General features: G+C 35.8%; 1 protein-coding gene across 1 annotated transcript in view; it reads right to left on the reverse strand.

The window, feature by feature from the left end:
* The window catches only part of LOC107187722 (solute carrier organic anion transporter family member 4A1), a 60,023-nt gene that overhangs the window by 8,430 nt on the left and 25,111 nt on the right, over window positions 1–26,482 (reverse strand). Inside the window, exons 2-6 of the mRNA XM_015575879.1 lie at window positions 18,995–19,214; window positions 12,556–12,724; window positions 10,768–10,906; window positions 10,002–10,176; window positions 9,072–9,174 (exon numbers count right to left, since the gene is read on the reverse strand). Of these exons, the coding sequence (XP_015431365.1) occupies window positions 9,072–9,174; window positions 10,002–10,176; window positions 10,768–10,906; window positions 12,556–12,724; window positions 18,995–19,214 (806 nt within the window). The remainder of the gene's footprint in view (window positions 1–9,071; window positions 9,175–10,001; window positions 10,177–10,767; window positions 10,907–12,555; window positions 12,725–18,994; window positions 19,215–26,482) is intronic.

Here is a 26,482-nt window from a genome sequence, read left to right on the forward strand (position 1 = left end):
CCAGGACAGCTTCACACGCGTGTTTCGCTGAGATTCGCTGCCAGAATTGTTCTCTCTGACCAGCTGGATAATTTACACGGAGAAAACTCCAGCAATATCCAGCGTAACAGCCAGACCAAGATGGCGTCGAACGACGACCATCGAGACTAGGAGCGAATGATACGTGCCGGTTGGTCCATATGCCAGCACGCCGTCAGCGGCAAGAATCATCTGCGCGACTGGAAGCTCGGCGAACGAGGAAAGTGAGAAAAGTACTCGTGTGGCAAGTTGGCCGTGGCCAGGCGAGCATCTGACGGCGAAACTTTTCATTTGCCTGCGAAATTAAACGCGGCCACACATCTACGAGCCACTCAGACGCGGAGTCCGCCATTTTCCTGGGAAAATGTAATTGCACCGTGGAGGACGCCATTGATGGCCCCCGGCCAAGTAGCCCGTCTTTCTGCTGTGTTTATAGAGAGACAGAGGCCTGGACAAGTATTTCGTTATTTGCTAATTACACGATTGGCGTTCGACTCGCTTGCTTTCGCTTCCGAGTTTCGCTGCGTCATGGAAACTTGACTGATGAAGTGTCGCCTTGAAACTTTCGGACGGCTACTAGAGCGCCACGGTAGTCTGGGCAACAGCTTTTTATTGCCAAATGTCAATTTCTCAAGTTTAGTATATTGAGAAAATGTTTTTTCTTTCTATGAATTTGTTAGAAATATTAGTTTGAGGCCTTTGAGTTTTAACCCTCCGAGTACTGGACTCGCGGGGAGTCATAGGTCGGATCATTCCTGACTCACATCGATAGGTTACTAACACAAAGTACATAGTTACTAACACAAGTCGTATCCACTAGGGTGGCTCTTACTTTTAACTTTCGAATCTTCCTCGCGGCACCTTTCAAAATAATTTTGATTAATAAAAAAATAATCTGTGAAAAGTTTGAGCTCAATTGGGCGTAGAGGTCATATGAAGGTCAATTCTGTTTTATTTTTAAATGGAATCGTATATTTTTTAACGCAGTACTTGATGCTGTTGTTCAGTCAAGTCACTCATGGCGAATTAATGCACTAAAAAACATACGATTCCATTTAAAACAACAAAGTTGACCTTCGTATGACCTTTACGTGTTTGCATAGAAAAAATGTACATCAGAAAGTGTGCCCTCTGATGCCATTTAAATCTTATCTGAAACATTTTTTAATGTCGTCAAGTTTCGGAGATACTCGAGTGGGTTGATTTAAATCGGTCACCCTGTATAGTGTTAAGGGAAGAATTCACAGAGTTTGTTTTTCATATATTGAAAATTTTACTTTCTCTGAACCTAAATCGTTTTTCCCCTGGATTCTTCAACCTAGACTGAGTAAATCGAGTGATTATGTTTACTGAAAAAATCAAGTATACTATTTTTGTAAAATTTCCGATATTCTTATAATTTTCTTTGAAGCTCATATGTCTTCAGCAAGTTACTTGGAAGGGTTATCTTACACTCATTTGACTCGAAGTGGCGTGCAAAGGACATTTTATCGATTGACCAAGTGAATATTCCCAGCAGAGACTTCATGGTAACTAGCCCCCCTCCCTCTCCCCCTTTTACGAACGTTACATTCGCTCCAGATGGTGGGCGTAGAGTATTTTTTCGCGGTTGGACTACAACAGACTGATTGATCACCGAAAACGGCTGACTAACCGCGAGATCATCCTTTAGTCGACTTAACTGTACGAAGAACCCCTCAGTTTCCTTCAATGCTCATTTTTTTCGGACCATTTCTGACACTGTTCGGTGAATCCCATTGGACAGACATGACTAGACTGTGGATTATATGCATTTATGGTATGTGTGACTATGTGAAATGTGATAAATGGTAACGCTAATGTCAGATTTAACACTAGAACTACCGACGATAAACGCATATTTGCTTCGATCAGTGGATAAACATGAAAAACTTTTGAAAATTTTGAAAATTTAAAAGGGACTAATTTCTTTACTTTCATATCGTAATAAAAGGTGCAAAACATCTGAGAAAATGTATTGTCATAACATTTTAATCGTCGTTGTAAGAGTGTATTGACAAGTCATTTTGACTTGCTTGGTAGTTCTAGTGTTAATACATTCTCTGTTTTATTCTTGTCACAATAAAATCCTTAAGAAATGGAAGAAACTTTAATCTCCACATCTGCCTTGAAGAATCACTTCAAAAAATGTTATTTTGCATAAAGTTCCGCGGTCTAGACATGACTTTTCGAATTGAAGGGAATCCACAAATGTGGAATTATCGAATTCCTAAAAATGAACATTCTAAAAAGTTTTAAACTTTAGTCAGTGATAAAAAAAGAGTATAAAAAATAAAAAAAGCCATAGTCGAATAGTTTGCAAGTGTCTAGAATAAAAATGGCGGTAAAAAAGAAAGGATAACATAATTTCGCTATTTGAATAAAGAAATACAAAAAATAAAGCTGTATTTGAACAGTTTTCAAATATGTATCTAGAATAAAAATGGCGATAAGAAAGTAATGATAACATAATTCAGACTTTAAAGGGTTAAAGAACTTGCAATCTGGTCGACAATTTGAGTTTTTGAAAGCGGGAAGCGTCGTGGCGTGAAACGTGAATGTCGGTCAGGTTAGTCCTTACGACTTTTAATATCTGTCTCCTTCTTGGCTTCTTCTTCCATCGAGATTTCCACCTCTTCTCTTCCTTGATATAGCCCGTTAGCATAACAATATCTTGGCTCTGTCAGTTTTGAATAAGAATGACGGGTGTGATTTATTAATCAGTGAGAAAATAAGGGACGATGAGACAACCGATTTTAGGTCAGGTTTGACAGCGCACCGTATGTACCCCAATACGAAATCTTGCCCCTCGAATTTCCGTTTTGCATCCCAATCGAGATAAAATTGTATTATTTATTATGAGTATATTCGTTAAAGGGTTAATTAAACGATGGTCTTTGCTTTCCCCCCTTTCATAGGGGTTTAACGAGTATATTCGTCATTAGAAAATGACCATTTTTTAGGTAATGACGAATATACTCGTCATGTGAAAAAATAAAACACCTTTTGTTCCAAAAATTAAAATTTTAGTAAAAATTGAAAAATATTGCATTTCTTTTATTAGAGTAAAGGAATCAAATGGTGTACGATTTTCCCGTATGTGAAGTTTTCCTATTTTTTTTACATTACGAATTTTTTAAGTCTGTATTAATAATATTTGTTATATAAATGAATTTTGAAACAATAAAATTACTGGTTTTTTCAAATAAACTAACTCGTAGTATTTGCCATTTTGTTACAATTTAATTCAAATTTCGAGTAGGTATGTAGATGCATTTATTCAGCGTTTGACGAGTGTATTTGTCATCGCTTGATTTCAATTACACACGCAGATACACACTTCCAAAAGAAAATTCCACCGTTAAAGGGTTCAAAAAAAAAAGAAGAAAGAAACATTCCAATTCGAGTCTTCCCGATTAATTGAGTCTCTCCATGGAGGCACGGCGCGGGATCCGGGGGCGCAAAAAAAGCGCGCGTGAATTAAACGGCTTGGGAACAAAAAAAGGCTCGTTTACAAATAGTGATTGTCAAACAAACCATGGGGAGGGATCGATAGCCAAGCGTTTCGGAGATCCTGGAAGAACGACACGAAACAGCTCGGAATACTTTAGGGCCGGTTCATATGGTCAAATGATTTGTGTAAAACCGACTTTGTGCATTCACATTTATGCAAGCACATCGTTGCGTCCAAACCAGAATTGGGCACAATTTTCATTCGAATAATATATACATAGTGAAAAGCATCAATATCTAACACTGTCATCCTGAACTTTAAACGGTTCATGAGATTAAATAGTTGTTCTTCGAGTATCTATTCATTCAAAAAAAAATATTGTTTTACTATAAAAATTGGAATTTCCACGTTTAATCGATTAGAAATAGTGAAATGCTTTGTTTCTTATCTTTTATTTGTTATTTGAAACTCTTTGCCTATGTAGTATACCTAGATAATGAGATTGTCCATATGTGGTCTAGACCAGTGTTTCCTAATGTGGGGCTATTAGACTACTAGACTATTGGACTATTAGACTATTAGACTATCAGACCATTAGACCATTAGACCATTAGACCATTAGACTATCAGATCGTTAGACCATTAGACTATCAGACCATTAGACCATTAGACTATTAGACCATTAGACTATCAGATCATTAGACCATTAGACTATCAGACCACTAGACTATTAGACTATTAGACTATTAGACCATTAGACCATTAGACTATCAGCTCATTAGACTACTAGACTACTAGACTACTAGACTATTAGACTATTAGACTATTAGACTATTAGACTATTAGACTGTTAGACTGTTAGACTGTTAGACTGTTAGACTGTTAGACTGTTAGACTGTTAGACTGTTAGACTGTTAGTCTTTTTAGTCGATAGTGTTTGTCGCGAATAAATAGTAATTAGACGACATAGTTTAATTTAGTCGATAATGCACATCACTAATTTACGCGAATTGTTCGAACGTGTAAACAAGCCTTTACACAGCCAACGCAAGATCGATTCACCGTGTGGATGTTCCATCGCTGTGTATATCCCGACGCAGAGTACTGAGTAGAAAAAAAAAGAAAAAAGTAGAAGGGAATGGAAAGAAAAGAAGAGACAACGAACCACGGACAGCGATTAATTCGATTCTCACGTGCATCTCGCGGCGCGGAGTGACTCAACGGAAAAAAACGGTGGATGGGAGTTGGGGGAAGGGGAGGGGGGGGGGATGAGAGAGTAGACAAATGGAACTTGATTGTGCCCTAAGTGTCGGGGGATGAAGTGACAGTTTTGAAGGGTAACACGTCCGCGTCGTCGCGTCAAACATTGGTTCACCGCTTGACATTTTCCCCATGGGGGCGTCCCGACTGCGTGCAACCACCGTCCACGGGGTTACATGCACTATTAATCGCGACCCATTATACGCTCGGTTTGTCCATGGGGATATATATTTTCCAACTAGAAGAAGAGGGAGATGGCTTTTCTACGCACGAGGCGCATGCGGTTGCTTCAAGATTTTGCGGGACGTGCCATTTAAGGTGGATCACACAAATTTTTAATAATTATAAATTCAGTTGAAAATTTAACAGAACGTTCTTAAGAGCTTTAACTTTCATTTTCATAAAAAATTGGGTGGTTATAAAAGGTTATGTTAACGATTAAATAAAATTAAAAATTAAGGACGAAATATGCAAACTTAGGTTTCAATGCGTTCGGTAGTATATTCTATGCATGTCTGCTACGAACGTCAACGTCACTTGTTTTCCTTTGGTTTGTTCAACGAACTTTCCAATTTTTTCTTAAAAGGTAAAAAAAAATTAAATCTTTATACAAGGAAAACAAATTCTTGTTTTTTCCACTTATTTGTCAATTTTTTTTCTTATTAAGTATTTCGAAATAGTTGAAAATAGTAATTATTCAAATATAATTGGTAAAATTGGAAGCCACCTTAAATCTCTTACTGTACTGAATTTCAAACAATTGGAAATGACAGAGAATGTATAGTCTTGGCGATATCGCTAAAATACTACTGCTAAAGCGTGTTCTGTGTGAAGCCTTGTAAGAAAATCGTTTGAAAAATCAAAAGAAAAAAACGAAATAGTCACTAACGAGTCACAATCAGTCGGAGTCGGAGGCTATCAACTTCTTCCGTAAATGAATAATTTCATTCAAAGAATCTATACACACATTTATTACCTCCTAGGCCTTCCAACTATTCAGATTTCTATGCAGTATATACAGGGTGTTAATTTTAACTCGAACACCTAAATTATTTCCGCTACTATTGAAGGAAAAATGACTAAATAGGATGTACATGGTTTTAAGACGCGCATCAGATGAACTGAGTTGCAGTTGCAGTGAAAGGACGCGTTGTAAAGATTCATTGTAAAAAAAGTGAAATCGAATAAATCGATTTTTTCAAGAAAATGCCTATTTTAATTTACCCGTCAATTTGACGGGTGCTCGTAGAAGTAAGTACAGAGTCGTCTCGATTATTGTCCCGAACTCGGGCCCGCGCCGAGACAATAATCTTATAGGAGGATATATTAACATTTGTTGAACATTGTTATTAACACTAGAATTACCAAATCCGTCAAAATAACGGATTGCAGATTTACTATTTTACCGTTATTAGAATTATAATGTCGCTTTCGACGAAATTTATGTTGGCTTTTAATTTATATACTACAAATTTCATTTTATTGGAACATTATACTAGATTGTCTTACAGACTCCTTTCGATTATCGTCCCAAACTCGGATCCGCGCCGGGACAATAATCACATAGGGAGAGATGTTTCAGACCCTCGTAAATTCGTTTTTTGCCCGAAGCTCGAACCTCGGCAACAAAAGCGGAGAGGCAACAATGTATGCGCTTGACTGGTCCCACCCCCTCCTAGATATTGCCTGGACAATAATCATGTAAAACAAGCCAGACAATAATCGAGAGGAGTCTGTATTTAAGAAATGTCTGTAAACCTAATGTTAATTACACGTGTATTTTTAATACACGTTCAAAATCATCATTTCTACGTCGAAACCTGTCCACATTCATTACACCCCCCAACCCCAATGGCTGTAAAGAGTTCATAGTCGTCAAATACCGATGGGGGCGCTGATGACGCGTAATGGCCGCGCGCCAATGGCATTTGTCGCCTCTCGTTGCCGCCGTTAAACGCGTTTCCTGCTTTTTTTTTGTTCTCTGGGCGTCGCGTACGACAGGGGCGAACGTGGCATTTAGGGGGTTGGGCGAGGCGTTTGGTACTACCGCGTCACGGCAACTTTATTAAATTCTCGCCAGGATTTATCGGCTGTTTGCGACGATCTGACCCGACAATACGCGCCACGCACACGTGGACCCCTCCTCTGGGTGGCGGGAATACGAAGCACAGGTATGTAGGGATGAATCGATACAAGTAAATACGAGTACATTACTCGACACTTTTGTTTCGATACCGAGTACTTTTGGTATCGATACGTACGGTTGCGACACCAAGTAGGTGTCGAAAAAAAGTACACGTATCGAATGGAGTGAGTATCGACGCATCAACATTTGATATTATAATTACTTTCAACACAAATGAATGTTGTTTATATTAATAATTAAGTAATGTGTATTTAAATATTTTCAATATTAAAATAATATAGGTATATATGGTTAGGTGTGAGCTTCCAAAAATGGTATTTTCAAATATAGAACAAGTGTTCCTGTATTGTTTCCTGCAGCATTTCCATCTACCATCTATGTTATGTTTGACATAACCTTGTTCAATATGCATGTTATCTCCCTATTGAAATATTTTACTACTTAAATTTAGCAAATTTAATTCTCAGTTTCTATTAAATATTTCATTTAATTTTATCATTAATAAATGAGTTATTTATGTTACTGATGAATCTTTATTTATTTTTTTCTACCGCATGTCAACAATAACTACACCATCAAGAAGGTTGACATGATTGTAATACTGTTCAAAACTACGTAAAAAAAATTAAAATAGTTTTTTTTTTATAATTTAAAGATGTTTTCTTATATTGTACGATCGTTTGCTCCTATATTATCAATAGTTTTTAAAAAATAAAATTGGCAAAAATCACTTGTCCTTAGAACTGTTACAAGAGAATCCCTCCATAGGACCGATATCCATTTGTTGCGTATTCTCATATCGTATCATCCAGTGATAAACGTCACTGGCAAAAAACTACCATTACTTTTTTATTAGTTACTTTGTAATAACTGACTGTAATTATAGTTTATTCTTTATCTGTATATAAAATAGACGTGCAAGGTAGACTGAACGTGTAACGTACAAGTCAGTTTGCAAATATTATTTGAACGTGTAAACGAGCCTCAAGTCGAATACAACGACTAAATGAATTTGCTCTAATTATTATTTAAACGTGTAAACGGGCCTTTACGTCCGTGTGAAATTCAGTTAACGGACATAGACGGCCTATACAAAGTGTATCGGATTTTTATAATCTATTTTCGCCGTCACACGGCCTTGAAAGAACACACTTTACCCCGAGGGTAAAATAGAGGGGAGGGGGAGGGGGGGGTGAAACACGCTTGCGATAAACGGCGGGAAAAAAAGCTGCTCGACGATGGTAACCGTGCTTGCGATGCTTAATTAACGGCTTCTTGCCCCTGAGACGCTAATGAGGAAACCGATTCCGATATTCCTTCGCGTCTTTTCACCGATCCGTTTATTCTACCCCCGTTAATCTGTCTCTCGATCAATGGCTGACACACTGAAACGCGGCGGCCACTTGGATTCCCGATAAATTCAATAATACGGAGACTCGAGCTTGCGACGAGCGTTATTCGAAGGCAGAATTTCTTAATAATCTGGAGAGTCGTGAAAATCCAAGAACAGGTTTTTGTGATTGTGAAGAAGATACGAGATTAACCCTTTCATATTCAAATAATTTAAAAATTACGGAAGAAATATTTTGTTGTATTTTTGTGTACATTAAATGAAATGTAAATGATTCACGACATTTTAATATTTCGAAACTGTCTAATGCCATTTTTCGTTCTTTGCCATTTGACGACTTTTTCACTTTCATCACAGTTATATATAATAATTCTCATTATAATGGTATTATTCATAAGAAAACCCAGTTTACTTCTAATACCTTGGCATGTAAACATCAACTTCATTTAGCAATGTGCAGAGTTGTAAAATTGAAAATGATCATTTTCTAATATTACAAATGTATTTATAAACATAGTAGATTATTTATTGGTTTAGATGATACTTTCATCAGTTATTTCTTCAAGTGAAGTGAATGCTTTTGGTTCTTTTTGAAGTATTTCTTTCAATTCAAATTGTAATATTCAGAGGCAAGTACGAGAAGGTTTTATTATAAAATTTCGATTAGTTTTCAGCTGGTGATTAATTTCTCAGTTTGTGATTCTGGTTAATAAACAATTCGTAACTGATTCGATTGTATTATTTAAAACCATCTTCGCGGTATTTATGAAAAACATGCCACGGACAATGGTGACGCGACAATGGGAAATATTAATGGAACTCACTCTGACGGATCCACGGTGAGGAAATCCGTGTACAGCTTCAGCAATTCACCTCCAACCACGTAGCCAAGCGCGGGTCCTATTATGGCCATTGTGTAGAAAATTCCTAAACAGGCGGAGAGTAGGTATCTTTTCAAATACATTTTTTAAAGCTCTTCCCTCGATTCCGTACAAAGAGTTCTGTTGGAATCTACGTGGATTTCAACACGAATTAATTTTACGACGCTTCAGCACACCTAATTCCTTTTTTTCTCTATTTATAATGTCCCTTTCTTCTTTAATATTCCTGAGGTATAGCAATGACAGAAGTTACAATCTTTATATTAGGAATAAAAAAAAAAAATTATTTCCTGACAGTTTAGTACACTCGAAACGGTTTTTCTCTATCTATAATGTTACCTCCTTTCATATTCCCAAGGTACAATAATGGAAGATATTCAAAAAAGGAAAAATTATTTTCAAAGGGAAAACAAAAATTAATTTTTTGATGGATCATTACACTCGAAACATTTTTTCCTGTTGACATTGTTCTTTCCATCAATATTTTTGGGATATTATTGTAACAGATACTATTTACTATATATATAATAATAATAGTAATAAATACATTATCATGTATTTCTAAAGTACCATTCAATGTCACTATTTATATCTGACTCTACTTATTAATATATATTTGACACTAATATTTTTAAGTACCGTTCCAAAAATTTCACTGTCAAGTATTCTATACAATTTTTCTAATTGCACCACATTACTCGTTAATCGTATGTCAAGCTTGAAATAAAAAAATAAAAAACAAAATTCTTGCGATTATTCTCGAAAGGACCACAATATTATTTTTTCGCTACGACATATTGCTTCTCTTTTCCCGATTGAAATTTTCCTATTAATCCAGCGTTCACGAAGAACAACAGTCGTAAGGTTTCTTACCTAAGTACACAGAAGACATCTTTTTCGACACATTCTCGTCGAGGTACGTAACTCCGAGCGTGTAAAAAGGAGCGGAACCAGCGCCGTGCAGAAGTTGCGCGACAAGGAAGATAGTTAAGTACAAGCCGCTGTAAGGCTCCTGGTCCGTTTGGCCCATCGACCCACTGCATGACACCTAAACACCAGGAATACGTACGTAAATTGAGAGTGATTTAATTTAGTGAGCAAGCCAGTCACCAATAATAGGGGAAAAGTGTCTAAAACGATCCCTTTAAGGCGTAATTTATATAAAAAATACAAATGCTCATTATTTAAATAAAAGTAAAGTAGTTTTTGTAAGTTAGTCTATCTATCTTATCATTGGCTTAAATAAAATTTAGCTACGTGATCAATTATGTTTTTTATTCACATTTCTTTGAAGGCTTACTTAAGGATCATTTTTGAATGTATGTGTATAAAATGATCCCCACTGTTGTTACACCCTGTATATTTTTATTATTGTAGCATAATAGTTAAGGTAAAGACCAATCCCATGACTGATATTAGTGTAACCTTCGTTCGACCTTGAGTAAAAAAGAGTCTACAAATGCAAGAAAGTAAATTTAAATAATGAAAGATTAGTGCAAAAATGTGTCGAAGCTTATGAACATCACTTTAAGCATTTGTTAAAATAATTTCTCTGAAAATCAACACTAAGTGACATATTTAAAGTGTTCACATTATTTGGGACACCCTGTATGAATTCGTGCAGAAATTTCGAACTTACTGCACGCGACGACGTGTTCGTCACCCTCTGACATATGTTCTGTGACTGTTGGCCGCCCCTGTACGGTCCAGCGAGGTAATGAGGGGACGCGAAGAGGAGGCTTCCTATACCTAAGACTAGAACTCCTACGCCTATGTATCTGTGAAAAAAGTGTACCAACCAAAAAGATCGTCAGATCATTAGAATGAATGACGATTATCAAGATTTCCCAAATGTTTCTTTAAAATTCTTCCATCAAATTATAAAATATTACGCATCACCATGGGCATAGCCAAGGGGAGGGGCTGGGTGGTACTTTCCCGCTCCCCTAGAGAGAAAAAGCGGCTTTTGCCCTACCTTAGAAAAGAACAAATTGGATTTATCCCCCTTAAATATATTTATTATGAAAAATAATATTATGAAATTTACCTTAAGATAAATTCCCCCTCCCCCTTTCCCTATGACTGATAATTTGGCCACGCCCATGAACATCACGAGGTCTTATAATTCTGTAGTGTATAAATTTATCAGTAGATTGCGGATTTTATGCATTTATAGCTGATAGGGCTCTGTGAAATACAAGAAAAAACAATATTTTCATCAGATGTAATGAATTTGCTATTTTATTCTTCGCCCAATAAAATGCTTAAGGGAGGAATGAAATTTCTATTTTTATTCTTGTATTTATGAATTTGAAATGTCATTTTGCATAAAAATCCGCAGTCTATAAGCAGTATTTCGGAGTGTTTTATATTCTCGAATTTCCTTTTTCATTCGAAATTTCTTCCCCGGATACAACGTTGACACGAATCGAAAGAGAGTCACAGTTTAAATTTCATTTGTCTAAAAATTCTATGGGGTTCCTCAAGACCCCATTTTACCAATTAACCTCCTCGGACCCAGTGCACATTGCAATGCACAATAATTTTAACGTTCGTTCTGAAGCTACTTTACTTTATTTTTTCTTTTAGTCCATTTATACATTGCAATGTATGTACATAGACTCACAGATTCGTTCACAGACGTCTGGAACAACAAATTACGTGTCAAAACATTTATGCAATTTCTATTTACATATTCTCCGTATCATTACTTTTTATCATCGTTTCGTGCTACAATTTTTTTTTTCAATTTTGAAATAAAATTGGCACCTTGGTCAGTAATGCGGTCAAATAGAAATGTAAAGCTGCGTCTATACTATATAACATACCATGTTCTATAGCAAAGTTATAAAACTTTTTAGAAAAACAGACAGAAAAATATTATATAACGTAATGTTACATAACATTTTTCGTGTTATATAGCAAGCTATATGTTATCCCTCTAGTGTGACGCCATTATTAATAATGAGTCGCGAAATGTTGTACAAATTTGTTACAGACTTGTCTGAAAGGCGTAGTCTTGTAACAAGTAATAAAAACATGTTTTATAGCAAGGTTATACAACAATTTTTTGTATAACACTGTCTTGCTATACAGTGTCGACGCAGCTTTAGCCTTTCGTGAACAAACTTGTGAGTCACTGTAGATGTCATATTTTCTGAAAAAAAGATCTGAAATGAAAAACGTAAAATAGTTAAAATTATTCTATAGAGTTATTCTCAAGAAAAACTATTCTAAAAAAACAAACGTTAAAAATATTATACATTGCAATGTACATGTTGTATTTTCTGAAAATAAGGTCTGAAAATAAAAAATGTAAAATAGTTTTAGGACAAAGGTTAAAATTAGTGTACATTACAATGTGCATCGGGTATGAGAACGTTAAAGGGTTAACAATCGTAAGCAAAGCACATGTGGGAACGTTTACCTCGGTTTCGATGCTTTCGTACGACCGCCCAGATAGCTCACAGGGACTAGGAGAAGGAAGCTGGCTATATCGTATCCGCCAGCTATTAGTCCAGTCTGCGATGATCTTAAGCCGAACCTCCTCTCTATCGTTGTAATGACGACGTTTACGAAACCATTCACCACCATTCCTGCAAACAGAGATTTTTGTTTTGTTAGCGATAATAGCACGGTAGCAATCTTTGTTTATGCGTAATACAGATTCCTCTCTATTATTGTCTCGAATTGGGGTCCACGCTGGGACAATAATCTTGTAGGGAGAAATACTTCAGACTCTCGTAAATTCGTTTTTTGTTCAATTTTTCAACAGTTCATTAACATATTTAATTTAAATCAATTTAATTTTATTTTATTTAATTTAATTTAACTTAATTTAATTTAATATTGTAGGAAAATTCTTATTATAGGGTTTCTAGTTCAGCTCGATGTTAATCTTTAGATATTAGTATCGACAATAATTGTGAATTTGCATAAACTTCCGGAGTCTAGTGCTAACACCTATTGTAATTGAACGATTTCTGTTTTCACTACTACTGTATTAGAATGTTTCGTCTATCTGGTCGAGTGAATGAACAACTGATAATTAAATATGATGATCCCCTATCTGTGCTATAGTTTATATGGCACTGGCTAAACCGTCGATTGACAGAATGTCGATAATAAACGATAGATCGAAGTTCATTGGGAGAAATCAGAGTGACATTGCGTTAATATTGTAGAACTATCGTTGCTCTGTTCGATGTTTATTTGCAGTTGAGACTCAGCAGCCGAGACAGTCTACTTTGATGAACTTTTCAGTATCGAATCTATGAAAGAAAACATTATCCGTGCATCATGTGTATTGATTATACTGTCAATTCTATAAATTCCCAGTGAAATCTAGTGCACAGAATACAATAAACTGAAGAATCTTAGGTATAGTTATAGGTTAAGTATAAACAGGTTTTAATAGAATTTGTATTACACTCTTTAAGAATAAATATTTCTACTTAAACTTGCAATTAGGAAACAAACTGTGTACAAAGAAGGAATGTGATTTTTTTCTTTAACCGTGTTATTTCAAATCAAGTAAAAAAAAACCGTGTAAAAAAAGAGTTAGGTGTACATCTTCTTTAATCAGTTATTTATGAGAGATACGCAGCAAAAACAAGCTCATAAAACCATTATCTTTATGGTTTTAAAAAAATAGCCTTTTGAAAAAATGGTTTTGAAAAAAGGATTTTCATAATTTTTAAATCCATTTCCTCTTAAACTCATTAATTATCTGCTGACAACTACATTTCATACCATACTGTACCATTTCCAACAAGAAAGGAAATTTCGATTTTCATCGTGGAATTTCAGTTTCTGATCCATAGTGGTAATGGCGCGAAAATTGTTTAAATATGAAAAAAGGAATTGAAAAATTTCAGTATTTAATCACCAACATATTTTAATACCTTAATTTTACTTATTTTCATAATATTTACTGGTGCATTCATCCAAGCCAATTTTGCGACTGTTAAAATAACGAATTTTTCGCTTTTGTTGGTCGAACGGCTGTTTGCCCTGACAAACGCACATGCCGGCTGTTCGATTAAGAAGCGATTAGCATGTATGTACAGTGGGTAAAAAAAGTATTCGTACACCCTTTAAAACAGAACAACTCTTTCAAAATTGGTCCAAGTGATTTGAGTTTCTTTGTGAAGTTAGAAAGATTCGTGTACTAAATGATGTGTTAACAAAATGTTGAAAAAGTTGCAATTGGTCGGAATCGCGAAGAAAATAATAAAGGTCGCTTTTTGCGACTTTTTTACCTGAACTTGTAATGAAAAGTTAACAAATACATTGCTTAGATTTATATTAGTTATATGCATGCTGAAAATTTCATCGAAATCAGTTAACGTTGTTATGAGATACAAACGGTTAAAAATATTGAAAATCGCAGTTTTTAGCGACTTTTCACCTAGAACTGTAGTATATCTAACGATTCTTACATCTTTCGATGCCTGTTACTCGTTTCGGTATTAATCGATTTCAATAAAAGTTGCAGCATCTATATAACTGACATAAATCCTCGAAATGTATTTATTAAATTTTCATTACAGTCTCAGACAAAAAAGTTATAAAAACGACATTTACTATTGTCTTCGACATTCTGAAAAGTCGGAAATTTTTCAAAAATTTTGTGCACGTTATTTAGTAAACTAATCCTTCTAATTTCAAAAAGAAACTCAAGTCACTTGGTCCAATTTTGAATGAGTTGTCCTGTTTTAATGGGTCTACGAATACTTTTTTTTACCCACTGTATGCTCGTGAGAAAGAAGTGTTTGATAGATTTACGTCCGAGGGAATGATTTTCTTCGAGGGTGAGCAGATCACGGCTGCGCAGGGGGAGACCTAATTCAATCGGTTTACCCTTCTGATTCATTTACGCGCGCCACGCGGATTTACTCTTGGGGTCGAGTTTCAAAATATCGTTGATTGTACTCGAATGTTTCATTTTTAGATGTTACATCCGAAGAATGTCGACGGAGAACTACTGGAAGTACGACCTCGGGAGAATCTATTTTTGAAGAACGTTGAAACTTCCTGATCGATTTCGCTAGTTTAGGCTGTAGTAAATTTAAGAAATTATTAATGGGTCATTGCACTCAGGTTTTCTTGTATCTTGGATATGTTATAGTATAAACGTAGTTCGAAGGAGTTTCGGAAAATTTTTTAAATTGCTGATTTCACAGCTGTTTGAAATATAGTGTCAACGTTTGTTCAATAAATTATAGCTGTTAAATTAAGAAACTCATCAAAATGAGTTTTGTTTGTACCTAGAGAGGGGAGATAAGAGAATGTAATAAAAATTATTTCAGTTGAAAACAGTATCTTCTAAATTATTTATTTCGTAATTGTTTTAATCAAGTGCAATTTGATATTAGTAGGGCACTATAGAAAAATTTAGACAAAATCAGGATGTGGTCGTATTTGTCCTCTTTGTAGACAAATTTTAAAAAATATGCACACTTTAAAATTGAAGTTAACGTTGTTAGTACCGCTCGACTCGACTGGCCGAGTAATAAATTATAACTTTTGAACTAAGAAACTGATCAAAATGACTTTTGTGGGTGATTACAGTGGAGACATAAGAGTACCTAATATAAATTGTTTCAATTAAAAACAAATATTCTTGAACCATTTATTTTGCAATTATTTTAAAGTAATGCAATTTTATAATAGCGAGACACTACACTATAGAAAAATTTGAAAAATGCTGAAAATATAGTCTCAGTTGTCCTCCTTATCAACAAAATTTTCAAAAATATGATCATTTCAAAATTGTCCACATGAAAATTAATCGAAGTTAACTCCGTTGAAGCACACCAGCTGAACCGGTTGAACCGTGCAGTACTAGCTTTAAATAAATTTTCATATGGCCAATTTTGAAGTGACCATAATTTTTAACCTACTTAAAAATTCTAACTTATCAGAGAAAGAAAAAAAAAGGAACATAAATTCCAGAAACAGCTTCCAATTGGAGTCGTACCGTCACCCTCCCATGCTATTTAAATAACACCTATCGAATGATCGCGCCCGCAAGTAGGCTGCTCAAACCACACCGTATCCGGGGGGAAGACCGTCTACCCGGAAAATTAACCACCTTCGTTTCCCATTGTGCCGCTAATAGGAGAATTTTAATTAAAACCCGGGCCGAGTGTGCCCCGTCGTCGTCGGACAATTCGTTCCTCCAGCTGCCCCGGATTGTCCTCTCTGTACCAACACCATACAATCATCGCCCGCGCGTAAGGCCTCGTTTCCACTTGCGACCACAAAATACAGAAGATATTTTTAAAGTTCTGGGAATTCTGTTATGAATCGTGTATTTTATTAATTTTCGTCTATATTACATTGTAGGGGAAAGGTGTCTAAAAAGATCCCTTTAAGGTGTAATGTATATAAAAAATACAAATGCTCATTATTTAAATAAAAGTAAAGTAGTTTTTGTAAGTTAGTCTATCTATCATATCATTGGCTTAAATAAAATTTAGCTACGTGATCAATTATATTTTTTATTCACATTCCTTTGAAGGCATACTTAAGGATTAATTTTGTAATGTATGTGTATAAAATGATCCCCGGGGATCAGTAAAACATATTAAATAATAATAAATACAAATAAGAACTCATGATTTTGGTGAATTAATATAAAAATTGTGTAATAATGTCAGTGTCATTTCTTAAATTGTCAGTAATTAGGCCTTTTCCCTATCGGTTTATCTCTAGTGACAAGTGGAAATAAGGCCTAAAAACTAAAAACTCCACGCGAGCATACACGCGCACGCATTACGAACCACAGTCCGGACTTGAATGTACGGAGAGACGATTGCCCCCGGCGGGCCATTGTCCAGCAATTTGTTCAATCCCATCGGCCACGGAGAAGGCACGAACGACTCCACAAGACGATTTCTTTTGTTGCCGTAACCCCGTGTCAAAGAAGCAGAGGGAGATGAAGGGGTTGGGGGGGGGGACGAACAAACTTATTTAAACTAAGTACCCTGCGCTCCGATGCTTAGCCCCTTCCATTTCACCTCCTGATTATACCCCTACCAATCGTTCGACAACCTTCGTGTTCCGTTCGCCCTTCGTCGATCGGTTTCCTTTCGACGACCCGCTACCCTCCAGCGTGCGTCAACCTCCTGCTATCGGCCCGGAAAACTCGATTTCCGGTTGTCGTCAGTCACCGAATCTACCCCCATCCCCCTATCCCTAACAGTCACGCAGTCGTCGAAAGCTTCCGAAATTGCATTCGAATGGGTGCACGATTATTAGTAACGCCGAGCAATATCGAGTCAATCGGCGGTAGATTAAGGGGAAAAATTAACATATTGGGATTAATCAACGTATGGGGAAATGTCAATGTATAAGGAGAAATCGACGTGTGGGAAAAATTGAAGTATAGGGAGAAATCAACATGTAGGGGGAAAAATCATTGTACAGGGAGAGAAATCATCGTATAGGGAGAAACCAATGTAGAGGGAGAAATCAACGTATTGGGAAAAATCAACATATAGGGAGAAATTAACATAGAGGGAGAAATCAACGTATGGGGAAAATTCAACATATAGGGAAAAATCAACGTATAGAGAGAAAACATACGGGGAGAAATTAACGTATGGGGAAAAGTCAATGTATAAGGAGAAATCTACGTGTGTGGAAAAATCAACATATAGGGAGAAATCAACGTATTGCGAAAAATCAATATATAGGGAAAAATAAACATAGATGGAGAAATCAACGTATAGGGAGAAAAAACATTGTACAGGGAGAAAAATCATCGTATAGGGAGAAATCAATATAGAGGGAGAAATCAACGTATTGGGAAAAATCAACATATAGGGAGAAATTAACATAGAGGGAGAAATCAACGTATGGGGAAAATTCAACGTATAAGGAGAAGTCGACGTGTGTGGAAAAATCGAAGTATAGGGAGAAATCAACATGTAGGGAGAAAAATCATCGTACAGGGAGAAATCAATATATGTATAGGGACAAATCAACATAGAGGGAGAAATCGACGTATTGGGAGAAATTAACATAGAGGAAGAAATCAACGTATGGGGAACATTCAACATATAGGGAGAAATCAACGTATAGAGAGAAAACATACGGGGAGAAATTAACGTATGGGGAAAAGTCAATGTATAAGGAGAAATCTACGTGTGTGGAAAAATCAACATATAGGGAGAAATCAACGTATTGGGAAAAATCAACATATAGGAAGAAATCAACGTATTGCAAAAATCAACATATAGGGAAAAATAAACATAGAGGGAGAAATCAACGTATAGGGAGAAAAAGCAATAAGTAGGGAAAAAAAATTAACGTGTGTGGAAAAATCAACATATACGGAGAAATCAACGTATTGGGAAAAATCAACGTATAGGAAGAAATCAACGTATTGCGAAAAATCAACATATAGGGAAAAATAAACATAGAGGGAGAAATCAACGTATAGGGAGAAAAAGCAATAAGTAGGGAAAAAAAAAGGGATAAAAATTAACGTATAGAGGGAAATCAACGTATGGGAAGAAATCAACGTACGACACAAAAATCGTCTAACGTGTGTCGCTGTATGGGTTGGTACTTACATTGAACTCCAACAATGGTTACATCGTCGGAAAGCATCACAACTCTTGCATAATATCCAAGATATAATAATAAGAATTGTAAGAAAAAAAAATTTCTTTAAACAATTTAATGATGGCGTCTTATATTTCAAGATCGTTTACTCTCATATTGTCAATAGTTTTCTCAAAAGAAAAAGTTCACAAACATCAGTTGGCTTTTAGAGCTGTTACACGAGAATCCCCCCCCTTAATTTCTGATTTCGAAACGAAATCGGGTCTGAAGATTATGGTGAAATCACGTACCTTGTATCGCGCCTGTCCAACACAACCAGAAAAGCGCCCATTTCGCGGTTCGAAATCGTTGCAGGTACAGGGGCCTGAACCAGAACCAGCCGCACTTCAGGTTATCCGACGTACTGTCCGACTCCTTCGCCGGTTCCGGCTTTATTTCCGGTTTCCTCGGCCCATCTCCGAACTGTTCCGGAAAACTAGACAGTGTCTCGTGCATGTCCGGCACCCCCGACTGTAAATCACATCATTCGTATGATACTCACGCAATTGGATTACCTTCGCTAACTTAAATCATAATAAGGTTAAAATCTATTTTCCTTGTTTAAGGTAGCTCGCGTTACTTTTCATCAATTTCACCAATTTAATTCGAATGATTAATGTTTGAAATAACTTAGAAATACTGAAATGGACAAAAAAATTACAAATAAATGGAAAAATAAAAATTTTGTCCCTTATTGTCAACAATTTAATTTTCTTTAATTTTTTTGAAAAAATTGGAACACACATGCATAGAAGATACTACCAAATGCATTGAAATCTAAGTTTGCATACTTTGATCTTAATTTTTAGTTTTATTTGAGCGTTAACATATCTTTTTTCTGTGCCATCATAATCTCCGTAATACAATCGGTAACCACACAATTTTTTATGAAAATATTTGTTGTAAATAAAGAAGAAGTGATTAACTTCTCAGTATTAACTACAGTTCCATAAGGCTCGTGTTCAGAAGAAATTTTTATAATGTTTCTTTTTCAATACTTTTATTATTGACCGTGCGATTTTTTGGTAGCAATCGAAAGTTGAAGCTTTTAAGAATGTTCTGTTGAATTTTCGACCAAATTTAGAATTACTGAAAATTTGCGTGAGCCACCTTAACCCTTTAATGCCCAGATCCTTAAATCGTTATTTCAACATAATACGACTGATATATCTGTTGTATCTTGTTATTTTCAAGTCGAAAATGTCGATATTAAACAAACCTATGTTTGTTTCTTTTTTATTTATTTATGGAGAGAATATTGGAATTTCTCCGCTGAAAACGTGATGATCTATTTCAGATCAGTGAAATTACAGATCCTTGCTGACAATAATTAGATATTAATTAGACGTATATTAAAGAATATATTTTCGAATATTTTTATACTAATTATTATTTCTGTTAACACTTTATCCAATTTTCGTCTTCATATTGAATGTTACCAGAGAAAAAGACAAAAATACTTCACACATTTGTCGAAGAAGATTCCTTTTCTACTGCATTTTGCAATCTGAATGTCGATCGGTCATTTAAACGCGAACGTCATAAAAGAAGAAATTAAAGATCCACATTAATCTTGTTGATCGATGAAAGGAGTGTTTCCACACGATCTTATTAAGCGAAAAATTTTTTTTTATCATCCATAGAAAATGTCTTACAAAAGTTAGATATGAATTGGACTTACAGTAAAAAAATATAATTTCGAATATTTTAATATTAATTTCGATTTTTGAATCTCACGTTTTTTTGTACCGAAGAAATCAGACATTTTGATGTTATCGTTTCTTCTTATTATATGCATTGTCTTATTATAGCACCGTGTAACTTGAGAACGCAATACAATAAAGATTTAAAACAAGACAAATACTATTTATGGATTATTCAAATTTTGATCATTCAAGTTGTGTTCAATTTTAATCGTTACATATTTGTATCTAAAATCATGAATTTGCATGAATTCTTCCGCAGTCCAGTCACAAAAATAATAATGCATAAGGATTTGGTTCTTTACGTTTCATTTGATAAATTAACACCTACAAGACATTCTGTAAAACAAATAACAGATTTCAATACTTTGGGCGAACTTACACCGAATGCAAGTTTGTCCCGCATCTTGCTTCCTCGACGAAGAAAATCGAACGAAAAAGGGGCGGAAGATTCCTCGAATTTTCACGTGGCACTATCGGTTCGACTTTGATCGCGACATCCTCGATGGAAACGTTCACTCTTTGTCTTCTTTAAAAAACGATCGACACGGTTTTTACGATCTCACAAAAATTTTTAATCTTCGTACGTGAAAACTGTTTCAAACATTCACCATTAATTTCGAACAAGTCACACAGCGTTGTTCTTTCTGAGATCAACCATATTGAATATCACCAGAGATGAAACTCGATTTTATTAAACGAAGAATCTTTTTTATCGAAAGTTTTTTATAAATTTCAGTCACCGTATAAAATCCACCGTATAACGTTCTTTTCTCTAGGTTACCAGAGAAGAAATTACAATTTTATTTCTTGGTATCGGAAACGCTCGAAGAATTATTTTCTAACACTTTATTTTTTGTTCAGTTGTCACCAGAGAAAGCTGACTTTTCGAATATCACCAGAAAAGAAATTACAGTTTATTTCTTTGTATTGCAAACGTTCGAAGAATCACGTAAATTTTAATCAGTAGTTATTATTTTTTTTAACACTTTATCGAATTTTTATCTTCACATTGAATGTCACCAGAGAAAAAGCCAACTTTTCGAATATCATCAGATAAGAAATTACGGTTTATTTTCTTGTATTGCAAATGTTCGAAGAGTCACGTAAATTTGAATCAGCAGTTATTATTTTTTTTAACACTTTATCCAATTTTTATCTTAATGTCGACTGTCACCAGAGAAAAAGACAAAAAGACTTCACATATTTACACGTCGATCAGCCTTTAAAACGTGAACGTCATAAAAGAAGAAATTGAAAATCCACGTTAATCCTGTCGATCGATCAAAGGAGTATGTCCACACGATCACGATAAACCGTAGAAAAACAATTGCTAAAATTCAGAGCAAATTGTTCTGATCAGAAGTTTTCGAGCGTCACACCACATATGTGTGTGTGTGGAACACACAATCTTCAATAATCATCTTCTTAATCGATCCAAGTTTTATTTTCTTCGATAGATTCGTATCGTTGTTCCATGGAGATTGCCAGGGAAAGCGACCACGTCGTATCAGAGAACAGTACTGCACACTTCCGGCACGCGGTTACGCTCGAGAAGAACTCAAAGATCTCTCGGTCCTTCCTCCGTCTCCACAACGATCGAAATGATTCCTCTCGTTCCGTGCAACTTTCTCCCGTTCGGCTGCAATTTTCCTCGACAATGCAATTCCGAATCGATTCACTCGGCGAAACACCGACCGGGACGATTAAACATTCACTCGGAGGTCATCGGCCAGATCCTCTGTGGATCTTGGATCTTCCTCGGATTAGCTTCTTCGACTCCAATTCGGCTTCATTAGTGTATACGTTCGGTTTCAGTTTCGTACGATTTATCCTCGATCGTTAATTCCGTTGTTTCTCTAATCTAAAGATTTCGCTCGGTTCCATTCGCACCGAAACGGCTTCGACTTTCTTGAACTTTTCGAAAGTTTGTTAGTTTTCTTTTGGCGTTTTAATGCTGTGTCCTTGAAACGATGTATCGAGTGTACTCGATTTATTTGACTTGACACTTGAATATACTTGCCTCTGAAACGATGTATTTGACTGGATACTCAAGTGTATTTGCCTCTGTTCGATGTATTTGACTGGACACTCGAGTGTAGTTGCCTTTTAAACGATGTATTTGACTGGGTACTTGGTGTATTTGACTTGCACTCAAGGTATTTCAGTTAATAATCAATGTATTTATCTCTGGAACCATGTATTTCGCTTGATAATCGAGTGTTCTTATATTTGAAACGATGTATTCGACTCTACTTGATGTATTTGACTTGAAACTTGGGTGTATTTACATCTGAAACGATATATTTAAATGGACACTCGGTGTTTTTGACTTCACACTAGAGGTATTTGATTTAATACTTGATTTATTCGACTTGGTACGTGATGCATTTGATTTCACATTTGAGTGTATGTGCCTCTGAAATGATGTACTTGACTTAAAAATCGAGTGTACTTGGTTCTGAAATGATATGTAATTGACTCGACTCGATATGTCTACTTAACATTCAAGTGTATTTTTTTCAAAAACGATGTATCCGACTTGACACTAGATTTCACTCGTCTCTGAAACGATGTGTATTTGATGGTACTCGATGTATTTGACTTGACACTCGAGTGTATTTTTTCCAGAAACGATGTGTTTGACTTGATATTCGAGTCCACTTGCTAAAAGGATGTATGCATTCGATGCTACTCGATGTATTTGACTTGACACTCGATTTCACTTGCCTCTGAAACGATGTGTATTCGACTCCACTCGATGTATCTGACTTGACACTCGATTTCTCTTGCCTCTGAAACGATGTGTATTTGATGGGACTCGATGTATTTGACTTGACAATCGAGTGTATTTTTTTCAGGAACGATGTGTTTGATTTGATATTCGAGTCCACTTGCTAAAACGATGTATGGATTTGATACAACGCGATGTATTTGATTTGACACTCGATTAAACTTTGTTTCCAGTCGTTTCCAATTTTGATGGAATTTTGCCAGTGTGGTTTAAGATTTGATACAAGACACTCGATTAAACTTTGTTTCCAGTCGTTTCCAATTTTGATGGAATTTTGCCAGTGTGGTTTGTCAAGCGTCTCTGTCGAGTTAGTTTCCACCTGCTCTCGAGATACGTTGTACAGATTCTATGTACTCGAAGGATTTTTCGTGCGTGGCGTTGTGCTCGGCAAAAACGTGGGACGACGTATCTCGTCCGATCTATCGGGGCGCATCGTATAAATCCTTCAAAACCGAAGTATCGGTTCCCCCGAGCGAGCCGTTCCGACCCGGGCCCAGGAATGAAATATTCCGCCGACGGGGGATTTATAATTTCACGGGAATTTATAATTCTCGCGCGCAACCGGCTGGGATCTCGCTCCTACCCATCGATCATTCGCGTCACACTGCGATCGTCCTTGATCTACGCTATCTCCGTTCGCGTCTTACACTCCACTAGAAAATACAAATGTGTCACTAATCCCCACCTTAGATCACACAAAATTGTTTGTGCTGTGTAAAATTTGCAGAATAATAATCTTTGTAACCAATAAGAATTACTATGAAAGGCACTTCTCACTACTCCCCAATTCTACATTATTAGAAATTGCAACATTGCCTGTGTTAGAGAAAATTGCAGAACCATGATGTTTCCAACCTAAATAATTACATATGAAGCAGCTATTTCTCACTACTCCCCAATCTAAATTAGTAAAAATTGTAACATTGTTTATGTTAGAGATAATTGGAGAAACATGATCTTTTGAATCACAAGAATTACTACGAAATAGTTACTTCTCACTTACTCCCAGGCTTAGATTATTCAAAATTGTCTATGTTGTACAAAATTTGCCAAAAAGATAATTTTTGCAATCAACATGAATTAAGACACTTTTCACTTACTTCCCAACTCTACATTATTAAAAATTGCAATATTATCTATGTTGCACAAAAGTTGCAGAAAAGTAGTGTTCGCAAACCAACAAGAATTATTACAAAACAGACACTTTTCACTTACTCCCCAATCCTACATTATTAAAGATTGCAACAATGTCTGTTACACAAAACCGCCAAAAAAATACTCTTTGCAACCAACAAATATTACCACGAAACATATACTTCTCCCAACTCTACAAGACACAAAGTTGCAAAATTGTTTATGTCACACGCAATTGCAGAAAAATGCTCGTCGCAAGCAACAAGAATTACTTTATAAACTATTTTTATATTCTCTCCAAACTCTCTTCAAACAATCTTTAAATTGTCCTCAAAAGAAGCGTTCAATTGTAGAAAACGATCGACGATCGATACACTGTAGACCGCACGAAAGCCTTCAAAAGTCCGACACTGTTTTCCAATGTAGATCGACGGATCGATCATACCCAGTTCCGACCGAAGCCTCAGACGCGCACCGAGCAACGCCGCGTGTCACACGCGACTGAGGGACCCGAGAGCTCGTGCTCTCAGAGTTTTCCCCGCGAGTTAAAACGCCGTGTACGCTGCTGCTACTACTACCGCCACGACAGACATCCTCCGTCTTTCTCTCGCTACCCCGAACGATCCAGCATCGCCACCGTTCGACCTTCCTTCTCTTTCCACTCTCCCACCTTTTCACCCCCTTCCAAACAACTCCCGTCCCCTCTCGCGGTCGTACCGTTTCTCCGTCCTTATCCCCGCCTACCATCGAACCCTTCCTGGCAAACTACCCCTTCACAAACACACAGGTAAACCGCCCCTACTAGCTGTTGCTTCGGCCATAGGACAAAAAAAAACCCTGGCTCGCCGCGCGGTCGTATTTGATAAGTCTCATTAATTCGCATTAATCGCGACCAGATACGACACGCGAAACGTGTTGCTACCTGGCTGGCTTTGCGAATCTATGGACGGTTCGTGACCGTCTAGGTGACCTACACTGGTCGAAATTCTTATAATTATTCCTTAACAATGAAAGATTTTTATTTGGTTGCATTTTCGGATTAATTGAAGAAAGCGTTCACATCAGTTTCAAAAAATAAATATATTTACTTTAAAAGGAATATAATTCAATAGACAACAAACAAGGAAATTTCTATAAAGTCATTCGCTTTTTACGTAAGTAACGTTGAAATTAAGAATTGTTTTTCGCTATTTCTATATTAACACTTGGTGTAACCTCAATGTTTTTTAATGGAAGTTAAAAACAGATACGATGGAGCAATAAATTTGGTGGTATTTTGAAAATACAGTAGCCGAAATTTCTAAAAAGTTATCTTTATTTTCATAAATATTTTCAAAATACCACCAATTTTATTGCTCCGTCGTGTCTGTTTTTGTATTTTCACTCTAAAAAATGGAGATTATACTAGGTATTAATATAGAAATAGTGAAAAACAATTGTTAATTTCAAATTTACTTACGTAAAAACTTTATAGAAATTTCGCAGTCTTTTTTCTGTTGAATTATATTTTTTTTTCTTTTTTAAATAAATGGTACATTTAGTTTTTGCAGCCAATGTGTACGCTTTCTTTAATTAATCCCAACATGCGACCAAACACAAATTTTTAAGTGATATAGAATAATTATAAGAATTCATAAAAAAATTGGTGACTTTATAGAAATTTCGGCCTGTGTATTGTATTGGGTGGTAGAGATTTCAACTGTCCTTTTTGTATTACTGGGAGGATTTAGAAGTTTATTTATGATTTTAGTCACGTGGGTAATATTTGGGTAATATTTACCCAATATTATTAATTTATTAATTGTTTATAAGTGTCATTTTTTAATGATTTATTCATGGTCACCCATGTTTTCTTTACGTATTATGCACATAATTTTTCCTGTTGTATGCTACAGCCAATATTATTATGCATTTCTCCATGTATAATAGTATGACCTTGAAATGATCTTGAACCCTAAAAATTTAAAATTCACTTATATAATTTTTTCCACCATCTGATTCGTCTCTTGGAACCATTTAAATTACGTAAAAAATATTTCTCCTATGATCACAGATAGAGAAAATATTTAGGTGGCCTGTTTTAATGGAACACTCTATATATAATTTTT

Source organism: Dufourea novaeangliae, unplaced genomic scaffold, assembly GCF_001272555.1.
Source record: "Dufourea novaeangliae isolate 0120121106 unplaced genomic scaffold, ASM127255v1 scaffold101, whole genome shotgun sequence".
NCBI lineage: Eukaryota > Metazoa > Arthropoda > Insecta > Hymenoptera > Halictidae > Dufourea > Dufourea novaeangliae.